At 32.4% G+C, this 19,529-nt stretch overlaps 2 protein-coding genes and 1 pseudogene across 3 annotated transcripts; 1 reads left to right on the forward strand and 2 right to left on the reverse strand.

The window, feature by feature from the left end:
- Positions 1-528: 528 nt before the first annotated feature.
- On the reverse strand, positions 529-3,415 carry LOC130970420 (transcription factor MYB101). Of its 2 annotated transcripts, XM_057896504.1 has the most exons (4): positions 2,945-3,415; positions 1,802-2,668; positions 1,645-1,716; positions 636-961 (listed from the first exon to the last, which is right to left on the reverse strand). In XM_057896504.1, exons 1-4 carry the CDS (start codon positions 3,302-3,304, stop codon positions 794-796), a joined length of 1,467 nt encoding a protein of 488 aa, XP_057752487.1. In that variant the 5' UTR covers positions 3,305-3,415; the 3' UTR covers positions 636-793. The 2 variants fall into 2 exon arrangements, with proteins under 2 accessions (XP_057752486.1, XP_057752487.1); XM_057896503.1 differs by having other exon boundaries at positions 529-961; positions 1,645-2,668.
- A 7,548-nt stretch (positions 3,416-10,963) lies between these two features.
- Positions 10,964-15,316, forward strand: LOC130965512 (uncharacterized; annotated as a pseudogene).
- Positions 15,317-16,944: 1,628 nt separating this feature from the next.
- On the reverse strand, positions 16,945-18,645 carry LOC130970758 (membrane metalloprotease ARASP, chloroplastic). The gene has a single exon (XM_057896936.1). The coding sequence runs from the start codon at positions 18,541-18,543 to the stop codon at positions 17,173-17,175; it is 1,371 nt and encodes a 456-aa protein (XP_057752919.1). The 5' UTR covers positions 18,544-18,645; the 3' UTR covers positions 16,945-17,172.
- Between the last annotated feature and the right edge of the window lie 884 nt (positions 18,646-19,529).

The raw sequence follows: 19,529 nt of genomic DNA on the forward strand, positions 1-19,529 counted from the left end.
AATATAACCATTCAGTAAAAAACAATTTATGTAAAAAATCCCACATAATGATAATTGATTACAATATCATATTTAAAAGAAGACGTGCAGCTAGAAGCACCAACACTACACCCAAAAAATTCTACTTCTAATAAAATGTTCTAATAATTAATTAAAATTCATAATTTTCTCTTATGATAATAACATTATGCGGGGGAAGAAAAAGGTATAATAAATTAATAATAAAGTTGGCTCGCTATAACAAAATACTATCACAATTACAATTTAGTCCAATATTATATATAAATTCTATTCATCACATAAGATATATCAGAATTTGTTCATAACATAAATATACATTGAAGAGCATTATTTTGCTCTTTAATTTAATTTGCGCTATACATGTATAGTTCTAATGCACGATTCTAATACTAAAAATACAAACGAAGAACTTGACCAAAGTCCACCTCTTGACACCACACCTTAGGTTTTTTTTTTTTTTTTTTTTTTGTACAATGGTGGTGATATTTAGTCAAATTACTTCTAACTTAATCTCTAACAATCCAAACCTAATTGTCTCTCCTATATGTACTATGCTATTCTAGTTCAATTCAGGAACTCATCAATTAACACTAAAGTCTAATGCTATACATCTAACATGCATATCAATCAACATTCTCTTAGTTTGATATCCACTTCCCTCTATGCATTCTCAAGCAATAAAAACCTTTTGGTAAAGTAAGAAGCTATGTATATTGTATTCAATATTTGGGCATGTTTCTCCAAAAACTGTCATGAGTTGAAAATGCTTGATCTATGGGGCCCAATGAAGCATCTTGTTGAGTTTCAAGTTCCAATGGTTGTCCTCTTTTCTGGTACCAATCTGGAACTGGCATTTCTTGAAAGTTTTTAAGTAGGCCAAATAAGTCATCATCCATAGTATTGATTTCCTCCAATTCATCTTCAGTTGTTTGTTTATTCCCTGTATATAGACAATAAAAATATCACATATATATCCTTTTATTTTATCATTGTCCTTATTAATTATTAGATAAGCACAGTAATAACATTGATGTACTGTAAAAAATAATAAAGAGGATTAGTAAACATTGATTTGAATGTTTAAATTGTGTTTTATTTTAGTACTAAAAATTTTAAAGATATTAAAGTAGTCTCTAAAATTATATTTTGGTAAAATTTTCAACTAATCCTAAAATATCGATCTTTTAATAATTTTAATTAATATATATTATATATATCTTTTATAATTAAAATTGATAGCTAAAAACACAAAAGTATCATTATTTTTTAAACGGTGAAAACTCAAGTGCAGTCGACTTCACGTGAAGTTGATAACTGAGAGCTATTAGATGAAAATTTAGTCAAATTAATCAAATTATCTAACGATTTTCAATTATCAACTTCACGTAAAATCGACTGCAACTGAGTTTTTACCCTTTTAAATACTTAAAATTCTTCCAATACTTTATATATATCATATCATCAATGTCCAACAATTAAAGTATTCTACAAAATAAAAGCTAAATTGAGACTTTTAAAATTTTAAAAGCTATAAAACAATGTTTGATTTTAATTTTAGAGACCAAATCATAAAAAATTTACATAAAGAAGATGATTAATAGAGGAAGAATTTAAGAGTTTTACCTGTTGAAAATGGAGAAGAGTACAAGTCAACCTTGTGTATTTTATTGAAGGTATTTCCATTGCTTTTGGTATCTGACTCCACAACCACATTATTAGTCTCTTCTTCTTTTGTACATTCCTCAGTAGTTACTATGTATTTTCTTTTATGAGATAAAACCTGTGATGCAGTTGAATCCTCATTGTCACTCTTAGACTTGTCATTATTGGTACAAAGACTTTGAGCTTCTACCAAAACTGCACCCAACAAGCCACCACCACCATTTTCTTGAGGCGGCGAAAGCGGCGCAACTCCGGAGCGGCCGCCGTCACCATTTGTAGCCATGTTTGAAGCTCCTCCTCCTATTAAGTAGCCATTATTACCGCTAGCATGAGATGAAGTAGGTGTTGTTGAGCTAAGTGGTGGTGATGATTGGCTTAAAGAGGCTTCATTATTATTATTTGAACCTTGAATCAAAGGAGGAAGTGCTTCAAATGGTGAATTTGGCATTACTTTAACATTATTATTATTAATGTTATTATTATTATTAGTATCACTATTGTTGGAGTGGAACCCATAGTTATAGCTTCCTAAATGATAATAATCATTATTTGAGTTATTATTTACATTATTATAACTTTGGTTAAACAAAGAGGAAGTTATGGAAATAGGAGATAATGGGAACCCTAAATTTCCACTATTTGTAATATTAGGGTTTTCATTTGGAAACTTGAATTGTGGGTATGATTGTGGATTATTATTTGATAAACAAGAGGAATGGGGTGGGTTTTGTTGATTTGTAGAAGGGTGGGCTATTAGCTTTAGTTGATTGATTTCTTGGTGGTTAGAGGAAGACATAAATAATGGAGAAAATGAGAAAGATGACGATGAAGATGATGAAGGTTGAGGTTTGAGATGTTGTTGTAGATGGTATACATTGGCTTCATGCAACACTTGTGGGGGATAAAGTGGCAACCCAGCTCTTTGGCATCTTTTTACTCTAGTGTTCCAAAAGTTTTTTATTTCATTATCTGTTCTCCCAGGTAGCTGAAAGGAAAAAAAAAAAGAACATAATTGGAATTGATAAAGTTTTAGTTATTTGAAATATAATAGGAAAATAAAAGAATTAAATCAAAATTTTGAAAAAGAAAATATAACAAAAAGAAAAGTATAGATAAATAATAAAACTACTAAACAACGTGAACAATAAATATATCAGATATTTATTTTACTAGATGTACAGATGGTTACGGTGTGTTTTAATTTAAAAGAAAAGAAAAGAAAAATGTTCAAGATCATGTTAAAGAGAATTGTTCCAAATACCTGTGCGGCCATTCGAGCCCATTTGTTTCCAAGCTTAGCATGAAGTTGAACAATTAAATCTTCTTCTTCTTTAGAAAATGAACCTTTCTTCAAATTAGGTCTTAGATGATTGGCCCATCTAAGCCTACAACTTTTGCCACACCTTGCCAACCCTGAATTCTTTTGCACACAGTTCCAATTCCCTTCACCGTACTTCATCACATACTCTCTCAACATTATATCTTCCGAAACTGTCCATGGCCCTTTCTTTGTTTTCCCTCTCAAACTCTTTTCACCACCATTCTCCTCTTTTGCTACTACTCCATCGTCACGGTTGTTGTTGTCGTCGTCGTTATTGTCCTTGTTGATTTGTCTCGGCATCTTTAGAAAAACAGCCTTTTTTGTTTTAAGAAAAATAAATTAAAAAAAAAAGAGAGAGAAAATTAAATGTCTGCTACTATGGTTTGTGTTGTGAAAAATTGAATGTAAATGAAAATGATGATGGGGTTGGAGTTTTCTCTCCTCTCTCTAATTAAGGTGAGAGAAATGATGAAAAGAGAGGAGAGACAAATGGAAAGAGAAGAAACGAGAAGAAAATGAGAGAAAGACAAAGGATTAAGAGAGAGGTAAAAAGGAACAAGGCTTGTCCTCTTTTTACTTCTCTTTTTTTCTTTTGGCTTGAAACAAGGTTGGATTTTATGGGAAGAAAATTAAAGAAACTCTAAAGCATGTAGAGAAAACGGGTTTAGGAGAAAATGGTTTGTTTGGTTTTGGTTTTGGTTTTAGTGTTTAGGATGAAGAAAGAGAGAAGAGAAAATGGCAATTTTCACAAATAGAGGTTTGAGCATCAATTTCGGCCCCGATTTGCATGCTTCTTGCTACGTTCATCAGCGTCTTTATCATCTTCTACGTACCTCGTTTTTTTATTCATAAACGCGTTTTCCCCCCCTTTTTTTGGGTGAACATAAACGCGTATGTATCTCCCTCTTTTAGATATATATATATATATATATATATATATATATTTATCAACTCGAAAAAATATGTATGAAAAAAATTTGGAGAGAAGTCGAAAATTAATTTCACAATATAAAAAAATAAAAATTATAAAAAAATTTAAATTTAAATTTATGCATAACTTATAAAAACAAATCGAACTTTAAGGGAAGATTGCCTCTCTTAGTAGATAGTACATTAGACTATGAGAAGTTTCCGTGCGCGTGTCTTCCATAGCTAATTAATGACTTTTTTGAATAATATGAACAGCGAAATTTAAAATTGGTCCAATTTAAGTAGGGAAATGTTAGGGGGACAATAATTTTTTTTAATATTAGAATAATCATTCGTACACTTAGTAAATTGAACATCTGATACGTCTATTGTTCACATTGTTTAATATTTTCATTGTTTATCTATACTTTTCCTCTATATATATATATATATATATATATATATATATATATATATATATATATATATATATATATATATATATATATATATATTAAAAGATGGTTTTGTTAGGTAGACCATATATATATATTAAAAGATGGTTTTGTTAGGTAGACCATGACTTTTATAAATAATGTGAATAATGATCTTTAAAATTGGTCTAATAAAATAAAAATACACTATATCTATATAGAAATCACAAGTGAATAAGAGATGTTACTAACTGCATTATTATTCACTAAACTCATTGTCTTCCTATACTTTTTTATTAAAAGATGAAAAAATTTTAGAGTAATTAATTTTAGTATTTTTTAGTATAAATATTAAATAATTTTTAATAAATAAATTTTATTAATTTATGTGTATAAATTTTAAAAAAAATATAAATACAAATCGTAATAATTCATGTATGCAGATTTTGATAATTATAAATATAAATTATATACTTATTTATACAAAATTTTTATAAATATGAGTATAAATTATTATTTGTCAAGTACGGATTAAAAATGATAATATTTACCGACCATCTTAAACATTTTAAATTTTGAAAACATACATGAGATCAGACTCAAGCTCAAGTGAGATGCAGAAAATTTAGTTAGTGTGTGCATATATAAGGGTTTCACTTACATCAGTTGTAACTCTTGTTAATTTAAATCGTGTTGAAAACTCTTTTATGCGTGATGAATTTTATCAATTCAATCGCTAATCATGTCATATATTATGTTGATAAATAAGTTTATCAAATTTCAGAAAATTTTGACATCAATAAATATATCAATGTAATGAGTATATATATGTTATGAGAATTTTTTAAAATCGATAATATATGTAAAAATAAAGTATTGTGATAAACATATATCAAATTGAATTGCGACGAAAATGTATTCCAGGAAGAAGGATCGGCAGAATTTGAATGTGTTTTTCGCGGTGAAGATAACATTTCACGGTAGGTCCAGCAAGATATTTAGGATTGATATGATAAAGTTTTTTGAAGAGCGACATATTTGTGTTTTTTAAAAGTACCTGTTTTTTATTTTGGTTTAGTAAATCAAAAAGACTATGTGTTTGTATTTATAATTTGTAAAAGATTATGATACTTTTAAAAGTATATTAAGGTGGAGTTTTTCAAAATTAATTTATACTTTTTAAGTTTTAAAAGCCTAATATAATTCTATATATTAACTAATTTTTAAATTTAACGCTTAAATTTATGTCTTTTATAGTAATTTTAAATTTTAAAAATTATTTTACCAAACGTAATTGTTGTTGATTGTGTTTATTAAAAATTATTTTTAATTTGATTTATCAAATATAAATATTATACTTTTAAAAAAGTTATCTTTTAAAAGTTAATTTTTATAAGTTATTTTTAAAAAGTAAAAATTTTACTAAACTAAGACTTAAAGTGAGTATTTTTCGTGATAAATTTAGGTGATTTGGTGTGAATTGTTGTTGGTTTCAAAAATTAATGCCAAACAGATTATTTGTGAAGTGAACTCAATGGTTGTAATTCTTTTTGTTAGTCATTGGTGTTTTCCTATTAAACATAAAGAAAAGAGTTTGCTACAAAAGATTTTTGAGCACAAAAGCAACCAAAGTTAGGAATTGCGTTTTCTGGTGATCCCACAAAATGCCAATGTTGTGGCTAACTAGTTGAAAAAATTTAAAGATCGAAGTAACTGTAAAATAGGAGATTGGTTGCAACCATCATCTTTACTGTTTTTTTTTTTTTTCAAAGTTAATTATATATTCATTTATATTTGTAAAAATGGATATACAAAAAATGAGGATCCTATTTGGACAACCAATAAAAAGAAAAGATTATCCATTAACACATTACAAACATTAAAACATGCCAATTTGAACCTATCTACTATAACAACTACTTTCAATTTCTCTTTCCAACTTCTTCAAGAAGTTTCACGGCGGATAAATATAGCACGTTAGTGGAGGGATCCTTGACTTCAAAGGTTTTAAGGTTTCGTGCTATCCAGTTCTTCCAAGCGAGAATTGCAGCAAGAGCAGTAGTGTTTGTCTTTCAATTGGATCTTCTCTTTAGTACTTCCATAAGCTTCGTTCACTGCCTCCAGAAATCTTTAGAGCTGTTGGAGGTGAGAAAATTCTCAAATTCAATTTTTTTCCCCAAATTTCTCTTGCAAGCTTACAGTTTAATATGCAATGATTTGCCATTTTTCCTAATTCTTGGCACATAGGATAGACGTCCGCTATCGTAGGCAGCCTACTGTGTAATTAGTGTTGGACAGACAGACCATCGTGGAGAGTTTTTCAGAGGAAGACTTTGATTTTTGGTGGACATCAAAGTTCCCACAATCTATTTCAGACTCTCTTCTCTCTGCACACTTATGGAAGCTATTGGATTGGAGGATGAGAAAATTTGAAAGCAGTACGGTATCCAAAAACTACCGAGTAGTGTCTGTTTCGTTCCCACTTTCAGGTAATGCCATTTTTCTCATCTTTTGAAATAGATGTTTGTAGAATCTCAGTAGTAATATCGGTTCTAAATATGATTTTGACTAATTTTTTTGTCACTGTCTTAAATTGTTGATGAGCTGATTGACCCATACCATGTTTGGATTGTGATTGTTTTGCTGGTAGTCTGAAATATAATTAAAATTCCTTAGCCATGGGTCTTTAAATATCCTAATCCGATTGCCTCTTCCTACCTTCCATTCAATTCCTTCCTCCAAAATTCTCCTCCCATGATAGATGCTAACCTATTGAGGCTGGTAGAAAAAAAGAATATTTGAAATATCTGCTTTTGTAGATTTTGCTTATTAGGGACTTAGATTTTGTAAGAATTCTCCAGCTTTGCTTGGTTAGCATATCTAAATTTAACATTTCTAGATCCTTAAAACTTAACCCTCCATACTTCTCTCTATAAATTATATCCCATCTCACCCACTTTAGCCTCTTTTCTGAGCCTCTCTGACGCCACCAGAAACTCATAATCTTCTTTTGTATTTTCTCAAGCAGCGAATCAGGGAGCTTAAAGCAGCTCAATGTATAGATAGGCATTGCAGTAGCTATCGCCTTCACCAAAACTTCTCTACCACTAACGGATAAAAGAGATCTCTTCCATGTTTGCAGCTTCCTTTCCACCTTTTCTTTAACAAAATTGAATGTCTGCCTCTTAGATCTATGTACAACTACTGGAAGTCCCAGGTAGATATTCTGTCTGCCCACATATAGAATTCGAAGAGATTCAGCTAGGGCATCTCTAGTCTGTGTTGGGGTATTTTGTTACAGAATACCGAAGACTTCGAGAAGTTAGTGAGTTGCCAACTAACTTTTCTATAGTCTTCCAAAATCTTTAGCAATCTCAGGCATTCCTGCTCATTAGCTTTGCAAAAGAGGAGAGTCATCTGCAAAGAATAAATGACTAATCGTAGGACATCTACTATTGAGTCGTAGACCTAAGATCTCTCTCTTCTGTTCTCCTCTGTGGAGCATATGGAAAATTCCTTCTGCACAAAGAATGAAAAGAAAGGGAAAAGGGAATTGTCTTGCCTCAATCTCTTGCATGGTTTAAAGTAACCATGAGGTTGACCATTCACACTAACAGAATATGACACAACGATAACACACTCCTTGGTCCGTCAATCAATTTAGCGCAAAAGGCCAACTTTTCCATGACTTCCCAAACAAAACACTGTTCAATCCGATCGTAAGCCTTGCTCATGTCAAGTTTTACTACTATCTCATGACTACCATGGTTCTTGTTTTTCAAAAAATGCATAAGCTCATGAGCTATTAATATATTATCACTGATCAGACAACCTTTAATAAATGCACTCTGGTTAGCACTTATGATTTTATCCAAAATATCCTGCATCCTGTGGGCAAGAATTTTGGATATAATTTTATAGAGGACAGTGCTGAGGCTAATGGGGCAGACCTGGCTCATGGTTTCTGTGCCTTGCACCTTTAGAATTAGGCAAATATTAGTGTGATTGAATGCCCTTAACATTCGACCTCCAGAGAAAAAGCTCTTAACAACACTACATAGATCACCCTTAACAATTCTCCAGTAATGTTGATAAAATTTTACAGTGAATCCATCATCTCCTAGGGCTGAGAAAGGATTAATGGAGAATGTACCTTTCTTGATCTTTTCCTCCGAAACACTTCTAGTAAGTATTCGATTAGTATTATAATCAATTTTCTCTCCAGAGATTGCAGTTTTGCCAAAGAAGTATTGGGGTTAAAGGAAGTGAACAACTTCTTAAAGTACTCAGTGGCAATTCGGTCAATGCCTCCAAAATTTGTGCTAAAATTATCCGAGCTGTCTTGTAGTCTGAAAATCTTGTTTTTCTAATTTTTACTTTGGAATTTAACGTGAAAAATTTTTATGGTTTGGTCGTCCCATTTCAACCATTGAATTCTAGATTTTTCCTTAATACCTCTCATTCTATAAGTAGGCTTCATCTAATTCTTCCTCCAGCTGTAAAATAATTGATCTTGTTGCCTCTGTCCCCTTCATTTTTTCCAGCTCCAATCAATTTTTTAGATTAGAGATTAGCTTTTGTGAATTGCTAGAGCCGGACTTCTGCCATTCTACCAAAACATGCCTACATTTCTTCAATTTAGAGAACAGTTTGAACATTAAAGAGCCATTAAATTCAGTCATCCATGCTTCTTTCACCATATTAAGAACTTTTTCACTATCACACCATCTTTCCTTAAATCAGAATCTTCTTTTTTCCTTGTGCTCCTCCCTGTCCGCTTGTAGAATCAAAGAACAATGGTCAGAATCTATATCATCTAAATGAAGGAGTGTTGCTCGTGGATAATTTGCTCTGAAATAATGTGAAGTGAGGCATCTATCCAATTGCTCCCTAATTAGGTTGTCACCGTATTGTCTATTGCACCAAGTGAATTTTTTCCCTTCGAAACCAAATCCACCAAATTACCATCATTAATGAAGTTGTTAAAAGCCTTTATTGATGAGTCTGACTTCATTCTTCCTCTGATACGAGCCTTGTGGGACAAACTGAGAACTGTGATATGCCAATTGGTCCAATTACAAGAGCAACAACTAAGAGAATAAAATAAGGTTTTGCAAACAAGGCTAAATCATGTGTTCAGGAGATGCATCAAGAATTGGGCAAGATAATAATTAACGATTATCAAAAGTCAAATGTCTTACTATTTTACAAGATGCATTGAAGACTCTCATTAGTCAAGATGAATTAAAAGAGACATCACTTTCTTAGAATTTATTTTATGTTTATTTTATTTTTGTTGTTTGTTTGTTTTAGGGCCAGTTATGATTTGGCCCTTTTTTTTATTCTAATGAACTTATGAGTTAGGGTTTTAAATTTAAGAGGTATAAAAATCCTCTAAAACCTGGTAGCCACTTTTTTTTCCTTAATTTGATGAATGAAATTTTCTTTGAGTTTTTTAGAGAAACTCGGGTGTGAACAGGTGAGGTAGAGTGATTCTCTTAACTATTGCATCAGAAATCAAATTGAGGTAGAGGATTCCCTTTTTTTATCTTTCATCTTATCCTGGGTACATTTCATATCATTTGGTATCAGATTTCAGGTATTAGATTAATTTTTATTAGTCTACGTTTACCCTTCTTGTGTTCTAAATAAATTAAAAAAAAAATTTTTCCAACCACGCATAGTCAATTTATCCTTACGTCTTGTTCTTTTCTTGTTGATTGGCTTTTTAATTCCTTTCTCTAAGATTATTTTCTGTCCTTTCTGCTTTTGTGTTCATCATTATTCTTTCCATTCTTTCTTTCTTATTAGTTTATTATCTTTCTTCTCATTATTAGTAAAAAAAGAGTACGCACTTTAAAGTTTCTTCTTATTATTAGTAAATTTTTATTTTGCTAACACATCTTGAGTACCCAAAAAAAGGGAGAGTACTACCTTAAAGTTTACACAGTAGCACTTAAGTAAAGTAAAAAAAAAACACACAAAAAAAGCGTTGTGTTCTTATAAAAAAACAAAGCAACAATCTCAAAAAAAAAAAAAATCATTACATACGTTGTTGTTGTTGTTATTATTGTTATTGTTATTGTTATTGTTATTGTTATTGTTATTGTTATTGTTATTGTTATTGTTATTATTATTATTATTATTATTATTATTTTTATTTATTTTTTTATTATTCTTATCTTTTTGTCTTTTGTGTTTTTGTCCCTTTTTATTATTCTTTCCATCTTTTTCTCTTATCGTTGCGTCGGATTTTCTCTATCTTTTATTTTTATTTGATTTCTAAAGTGCAACAGTCAAAGAGATTCAAGAGTGGTAAAAGGCAAAAGTGGTAAGTTCAATAAAGGGTAAAAGTCAATTTTGAGAATAAACACGAGTGATTGTGAGATCCTTTCTATAATATTTTTATTACAGGTTCATTGTTATGGCAGCTCATTTCGAAGATACTTTAGGTGACATGGAGTTGATGCAAGAGGTGACACAGACACTATCCAAGAATACTAAACAAGGACCTTTCTGGAATCGGCGTCAGAATCATGTACCTTCTGACGATGACTCTGATGGGGTTATAACACCTTGACATAAAAGTCAAGATAGCAATATCAACGCCATCAAGATGCAAATACCACTATTCAAAGGGAGAAATGATCCTGAAGTTTATTTGGAGTGGGAACGTAAGGTGGAAAGAATTTTTGCTTGTCATAATTACTCTGAGGCAAAGAAGGTTCGCTTGGCAGTAGTTGCATTCTATGACTATGCCTTGCTTTGGTGGGATGAACTAGTAAAGACAAGACGGCAGAATGATGATCACCATATAGAGTCTTGGAATCTTATAAAGCGCCTCATGAAGAAAAGATTTGTGCCTTCGTACTACTACAAGGAAGTGCATCAGAAGTTACATTGGCTTACTCAAGGCTCCAAGTCTGTTAAAGATTACCATAAGAAAATGAAAATACTTATGATTACTGCCAACATAGAAGAGGACACTGAGGTTACTATGGCACGATTTGTAGGTGGTTTAAACGAAGCGATTACTGATGTGGTGGTGTTACATCATTATGTGGAGATGAAAGATTTGGTCAGTATGGCAATGAAGGTGGAGAGAGAACAACAAAGAAGAGAACCAAGAGGATTATCTCATGCTAATTCAACGTGGGAGTCTTGTAGTGCTGACATAACAAAGACTAAGGGTGTAAACCCAATGCATTGTTTGATGCTACGAAGAAGAAAGGTAATTCTAACTCTTCTTCTGCTACTTCTAAACATCGAGATATTAAATGCTTCAAGTGTCATGGTATGGGTCATAATGCTAGTGATTGTCCAAACAGGAGATTGATGGTTATTAGAGGAGATGATATTGTGTCTAATTTTGATCATAATAGTATGCCATCTTTGGAAGATTGTTCTGATGGTGATGTTGAATATGCAGTCCATAGTGAATCTTTTGTTGTTAGACGTGCTTTGAATTTGCAGGTGAAAGAAGATAGCCTAGAGCAACGCCAAAATCTTTTTCACACTAAATGCTTGGTGGGTGAAAAAGTGTGTAGTCTGATTATTGATGGTGGGAGTTGGACTAATGTGGCTAGTACACTTATGGTGGAGAAATTGGGTTTGACATGTGTTCGACATCCTAAACCATATACGTTGCAGTGGTTGAATGACAATGGAGAGATCAAGGTTGACAAACAGGTGACAATTGCATTCTCTGTTGGAAAGTATGTTGATGAGGCATTGTGTGATGTGGTGCCAATGCAAGCTTGTCATTTGTTATTGGGGAGACCTTGGCAGTTCGACTGTCGAGCATTTCATGATGGTCACACGAATCGGTTCTCCTTTGATTTTAATAGTCGCAAGATCACTCTTGCTCCTTTATCGCCTAAGGAGGTTTACCTTGACTAGTTAAAGTTTCAACAGGATACCAAAGGGAACATGGGATGTGAGATCACAGAAAAATATGAGAGAAAAGAGGCTATGAGAGAAAAGAATATAGCAAAAGGTCCAAAGGTGAGTGAAAATAAAGAAAAGAGTCAATGTCATGAGAGTAGTGCAAATACAGAGAAAATTGAGAAAATTGAGAGCAAATTGTGTTTCTTTGCAAAAGAGAGAGATTTAAAGAGTGCTTTAATAGGCAAGAAAGCTTTGTTTATGGTTTGGTTTAGATATACTTTATTCTCTGACACTAACCTTAATCCAAATTTGCCAAATATATTTGTCTCTTTGTTGTAGGAATTTACTAATGTCTTTCCTACTGACATGCCACGTGGTTTGCCTCCATTACGTGGGATTGAGCACCAAATTGATTTTATTTCTGGTGCTAGCATTCCTAATAGACCAGCCTATACGAATAATCCTGAAGAGACAAAGGAGCTTTAAAGGTAAGTGAAGGAGTTATTAGCCAAAGGTACATCAGGGAGAGTATGAGTCCATGTGCTGTACCAGTTTTGTTGGTTCCAAAGAAGGATGGTACTTGGCGAATGTGTGTGGATTATTGTGCAGTCAATAAAATTACGGTAAAGAATCGTTATCCTATCCCTAGGTTAGATGACATGCTTGATGAGTTATATGGTGCATGCATATTCACTAAAATTGATTTAAAAGTGGGTATCATCAAATTAGAATGAAACCAGGGGATGAATGGAAGACTGCATTTAAAACAAAACATGGGTTATATGAGTGGTTAGTAATGCCTTTTGGGTTAACTAATGCACCTAGTACTTTTATGCTTTTAATGAACCATGTTTTGCGAGAATTTTTGGGTAAATTTTTAGTTGTTTATTTTGATGATATTCTCATTTATAGCACTTGTTTGGATGACCACTTGTCATATGTTTTAGCTGTTTTGGAAGTGCTTCGAAAAGAAAAATTATATGCCAATCTTAAAAAGTGCACTTTTTGTATTGATCGAGTTATATTTCTGGGTTTTGTTGTGAGTGCGAATGGAATTGAATTTGACGAGGAAAACGTAAAGGCTATTCGTGAATGGCCAACGCCTAAAAATGCTTCTGAGGTACAAAGTTTTCATGGGTTAACTGAGTTTTACAGAAGATTTGTAAAAAAAATTTTCTACTATTGCTGCGCCTCTCACAGAGGTTATAAAAAAGATGTTGGATTTAAATGGGAAAGGGAACAAGAAATTGCATTTCATACCCTAAAAGACTGTTTGTATTCTGCTCCTATTCTTGTTTTACCTAACTTTGATAAAACCTTTGAGATTGAATGTGATGCTTCTGAAATTGGTATAGGTGTTGTTTTAATGCAGGAAAAACGAGCCATTGCCTTCTTCAGTGAAAAGTTGAATTTAGCTCAGCGTAAATATTCAACATATGACAAAGAATTATATGCTTTGGTTCGGGCTTTAGAGGTTTGGCAACACTACCTCTTACCTAAGGAGATTGTGATTCACACGGATCATGAATCTTTGAAGCACTTAAAAGGACAAGGTAAGCTTGATAAAAGACATGCTAAATGGGTGGAATTTATTGAAATATTTCCATATGTGATTGCCTTTAAATAAGGTAAAGATAATGTCATTGCTGATACTTTATCTCGGAGGTATGCTTTGATTATTACACTACTTTTAAGTTATTGGAATTTGAGTTTTTAAACGAGTTGTATATAACTGATTCTGACTTTTCTGCTATTTATGCCTCTTGTGAACATAGTGCATTTAACAAATTTTATAGACATGAAGGTTTTCTGTTTTGTAGACTTAGAATTTGTGCGCCTGCTTGTTTTATGAGGGACTTACTTGTTCTTGAATTACATAATGGGGGTTTCATGGGTCATTTTGGTGTGCATAAGATATTAGATGTGTTATCTGAATATTTTTACTGGCCACACATACGTAGAGATGTTGAAAAATTTTGTGTTAAGTGTATTGCATGTAAACAGGCTAAATTTAAGTCTTTACTACATGGTTTGTATGTCCCTTTACCTGTTCCTATACATCCGTGGGTTGATATTTCTATGGATTTTGTTTTTGGTTTGCCTCGAACTAAAAAATGTAGAGATAGCATTTTTGTTGTGGTAGACAGATTTAATAAAATGGTTCATTTTATTGCATATCATAAAACTGATGATGCAACAAATATTGCTGATCTGTTATTTAGAGAGATTGTGCGCTTACATGGTGTTCCCCAAACTATTGTTTCTGATCGTGACGTAAAATATTTGAGTCATTTTTTGAAAGTTTTATGGGGTAAATTAGGCACAAAATTATTATACTCTACTACTTATCATCCTCAGACTGATGGTCAAACTGAAGTAGTAAATAGAACATTAGAGACCTTATTACGTGCTGTTGTTGGTAAGAATTTGAAAACTTGGAAAGATTGTTTACCTTTTATTGAGTTTGCTTATAATAGAATGATTCATTCTTCTACTGATTTTTCTCCTTTTGAATTTGTGTATGGTTTTAATCCTTTAATTGTTTTAGACTTATTACCTTTGTCTTTGAGTGATCTTGTTAGCTTGGATGCAGAAGGTAAAACTGAAAAGGTTAAAGCAATACACTTAAAAGCACGTGAGTTGCTTGAAAAGAAAAATAAGTTGACAGCTCAACGGGTGAATAAAGGTCGAAGACAACTTGTCTTTGAACCTGGTGACTAGGTATGGGTTTCATTTGAGAAAGGAGAGATTTCCTACTCAAAGAAAATCCAAATTAGACCCTAGAGGTGTTGGTCCATTTCAAATGCTCGAAAGGATCAATAACAATGCTTACAAGATTGACCTTCCAGGTGAGTATAATATATCAGCTACTTTTAATGTCTTTGAACTATCTTCTTTTGATTTGGATGCAGATTTAAGGATGAATCTTTTTCAAGAGGGAGGGAATGATACGAGCCTTGTGGGACAAACTGAGAACTGTCATATGCCAATTGGTCCAATTATAAGAGCAACAACTAAAAGAATAAAAGAAGGTTTGCAAACATGGCTAAATCATGTGTTCAGGAGATGCATCAAGAATTGAGCAAGACAATTATTAACGATTATCAAAAGTCAAACGTCTTACTATTTTACAAAATGCATTGAAGACTCTCATTAGTCAAGATGAATTAAAAGAGACATCACTTTCTTAGAATTTATTTTATGTTTATTTTATTTTTGTTGTTTGTTTGTTTTAGGCCCAGTTATGATTTGGCCCATTTTTTTATTCTGGTGAACTTATGAGTTAGGGTTTTAAATTTAAGAGGTATAAAAACCCTCTAAAACCTGGTAGCCACTTTTTTTCCCTTAATTTGATGAATGAAATTTTTTTTGAATTTTTTTTGAGAAACTTGGATGTGAACAGATGAGGTAGAATGATTCTCTTAACTATCAGGAAATCAAATTGAAGTAGAGGAGTCCATTTTTTTTATCTTCCATCTTATCCTGTGTTACGTTCCATATCATCCTCCTTCTTTCTCATGATAGGCGAAGATGGCATTGAAGTCGCCTATCACAAGAAAGTAGGGACTAACTGTCATTTTGAGCTCAATAATTTTTCAATATTGATTAAACCGAAGGTTGTCATCACAATGTAAATGAACAACAACTACTTCCCATTTCTTTTGATTGATAGGATCTGTCCACTCAAAGAAAATAAAGAAATCATCTGCTTAGAATAGTGTCATATTTTCAAAGTTTAAGTGGGATATGGATTGTATGAGCTGAAATTTCTAAGCCTTGCATACACCTCTAAAGAGCATTTCCTCCGTTCATTTTCACACTCCTTCCTCCTACTTAGAATATACATCTTGGAAAAGCAATTTCCACTTTCCACTTTTTGAATCCTTTCTTCTCTGCTTTCTCACCTTTATTTTGTGTTTGTACATCTCTGAGACAGAAATGAAGAGATAATAGAAACATAAATTTGTTTGGTTGTAGAAATAGTAACAAGTTTCGATAGAAAATTCATGTACTTTTTTTTTGTAATTTTTGAGAGTGGGAATATCGGTCGTCAAACCACTCTAGTTATTGGTTTATTAGTTTAGTGGCTCAACCTATTCAACAGCAATTCAACCGAAATATCCGTCTTTGTCTATACATCTTTGTGCAATATTCAAATGTAACATAAGGTTTTCATAGTTGTTCCATTATAGCTTTTTACAAGTTCTGATTTTTGGAAAAGTTGAAGATCTTCTATTCTTCAAATCCTTACCGTCGCATCATTTTCCTTCCAAAACTTGACTCTAATCACACCCTAATTGGTTAGCTAACCAGACAGATGAAGGAAACTCAGTATGTTTGTTCCAGAGTTCATTTCATTTAACAAGAAAATTACACACTAGTTGGAAATGTTCATAAAGTTGAGCAGCATATGTAACGTGCTAACAAAGTTAATTCTATTAGGTCAAAATAAATTAATTAAGCAGAAAATAAAATTCAGCAGTTTGCATCAATTCAAAAAGAAACTAGATCAAGATCATTATTAAGAACGGATTTCACTCTCTATTGATTAAGGCTTACCAAAGCATAAGCAAATAGCCAATTCAATCATATCTACATATGCAGAGAATTTGGATATAAAATAAGCAAGGGAATTCGTGCAGAACCATACTACTAATGATAAACCTCATGAAAATCCAGAACTGCAGTGAGGTTCATAAACAAAGCTAGTATCTGTAACTTGTAAGTTTATATTCCAGGATCACAAATACAATCCTCAATGAATTAGTGACAAAGAGATCCCACTCTCAAATAACATCTTTGGTGGAATAAACTTACCTCAAATCATTTACAATGATCTAATCTTCCACTATATGGATACATCACTAGCTTCAAACCTGGTCCAACGGCATGTGCCAAAGAAAATCATGAAATGACTTTTTGAAGGTCCACAAGTAATTACAAGATATCTTTGATAATATCAAGGTTTAAGGTATCGCGAACAATGAGGAATAACCCCAGAAGTATAACAAACATGATTCCGGACGACATTATCCGTTGTTCCACTTCCAAAGGTAGCTTCCTCCCACCCCTGGCCGCCTCGATAAAGATCAATGCCAACGAACCCCCATCCAAAGCAGGCAAGGGAAGGAGGTTAATAACAGCAAGGTTAATGTTGAGTATGGCAGCAAATTGGTAAAGACCATCAATGTTTGACCTCGCAACTTCAGCGCCGACAGCAATAATCGCCACAGGACCTGAAACCTTACCAGCAGACTGTGAAAAGTTCAAGAATGTCTGCTTCAATCCATCTAAAACATTAGAAGAAAGACCCCAAAATTCTTTCCCAGTAAAGTTCAAAGCTTCCACAAGATTCTTTGGCCTAACTTTTTCAATCTTCACATTTGGTGATAACTGAACACCAATTTTACCAGTCCCATCAAAATTCTCATCTGGGGTGACCCTAATTTCAAAGTCCTGCATCCCCCTCTTAACCTTAAGCAAAACATATCTCTTGGGGTTCTTCTTGATAACATCAACAACCTTAGTAACAGAACTAGGACCCGGTTTTGGAAACTCACTACCATTAACCTGAAGAATCAAATCACCAGGAAGCAATCCATCTCTAGAAGCAGCTGAAAAGGGTTTCACATCAGGAACCATAACACCAGGGAAAACCTCTTGAACAGGCAAACCAACAGTGAGAACTTGAACAAAGATTATAGCAATTGCAAACACTATGTTGGCAATAACACCCGCTGAAACAACAAGAACCCTATCCAAAATTGGCCTGTTCTTAAGCAAATTCTCATCATCAACAGGGATATCACTTTCAGGATCATTATCAGGGAACCCAACAAATCCACCTAGAGGGAAAGCTCTAATAGAATACTCAACATTCTTTGAATTGAACTTAGCTAGAATTGGACCAAACCCAACAGCGAATTTACTCACATGGATACCTTGAAGTGAAGCAGCAAGGAAATGGCCACTTTCATGAACAACAATGATTGCTGTTAGAACAGCAGCAGCTTCAAGAACAGATTGAGGACCTTCAAAGTTTCCATAGTCAAACCCAGGAATAGCCAAAGTCCTGAAATCAACCCTGTTTCCATGTGTGAACCGGCCACTACTATTATTGTGATTCAATAACTGCTTCTTGAATGTTAAAGTTGAAAAATTGGAGCCAAAAGAGTGAGAAAAAAGTGGTATTGAGAAATGGGGTTTGGGCTTCAAGGAAGAATCCGAAATGGGTGTCCTTGAGTTTGAGAATCTGAGTATGGAAGTGGAAGAATGTGAAGGAGGAGAAGGAGACAGGTATATGACCATGGCTTCTGTGGAATTTGGATGGTGTAATAATAACGAAGAAATAAAAAGGAATAAAAAAGCTTGGTTCTGGTGCCAGGAGGCTGGTGAACATGTTTGGATAATTCATGCTCTTTTTCTTTTCTTTTTTTTTTTTTTCCCCCGTGTGTTTTCTTGACCTGTGGATGAGAAGTGAGGGACATGTCTTCCTCCTATTTCCCACAAGTTTGTTTCTGTCGTTTCCATTCAAGGTTTTTTCTTTTTTTTTTTTTTAACGTCAACTCTAATTTTTTGTTACGGGCTGAATTTAATCATATCAGTTTTATGTCCACGATTAGAAGCTAAGCCTTTTTCTGTATTTGGATCGCAATTAGTAGGTAAGCCTAAAATATAGTAGGTCCAGGTCCGATATTTCTTTTATCACTATTATTACTAGTATCTCAATAGGCATTGCTGTACTTGTTCAATCATTTTTTTATTAAAGTAAAAAATATTTTTATATTTTTATTTTAAAATTATAAATTTAATATTAATAATTAAAAATTAATTATAAAAAATAAAATATTTAAAATTATATAAAATATGTAAAAAATATAAAATAATTAAATTTAAATAAAAAAACTTATATTATTATTATTATGTATAATGAAATTAAGTTAAAGATTTACTAACATCGTTCACAAATTTGTTATTTATATATTAAATTTATTTATTTTTTTAATTTTATTTAATTTGAAATAAATTTAAAAATTTATATTCAAAACATTCTGTATATTTATGCATAATTCTAGTAGATAAAAAAAGGGTTAAATTCAATTTTGGTCCCTAACATAGGGGCCAAAAATTTGTTTCGTCCCTAATTTTTTTTTTAAACAAAATTGTCTTCAAAGTTCATATTTGTATTAAAATGGTCCGGCGAACAATTATGCCCCTGAGTTTGTTACTCTCTTTAACTGTTTGTTAATCAAATAATAATAATAATAATAATAATAATAATAATAATAATAATA

The sequence above is a fragment of the Arachis stenosperma genome, chromosome 3 (genome assembly GCF_014773155.1).
Source record: "Arachis stenosperma cultivar V10309 chromosome 3, arast.V10309.gnm1.PFL2, whole genome shotgun sequence".
Classification (NCBI taxonomy): domain Eukaryota; kingdom Viridiplantae; phylum Streptophyta; class Magnoliopsida; order Fabales; family Fabaceae; genus Arachis; species Arachis stenosperma.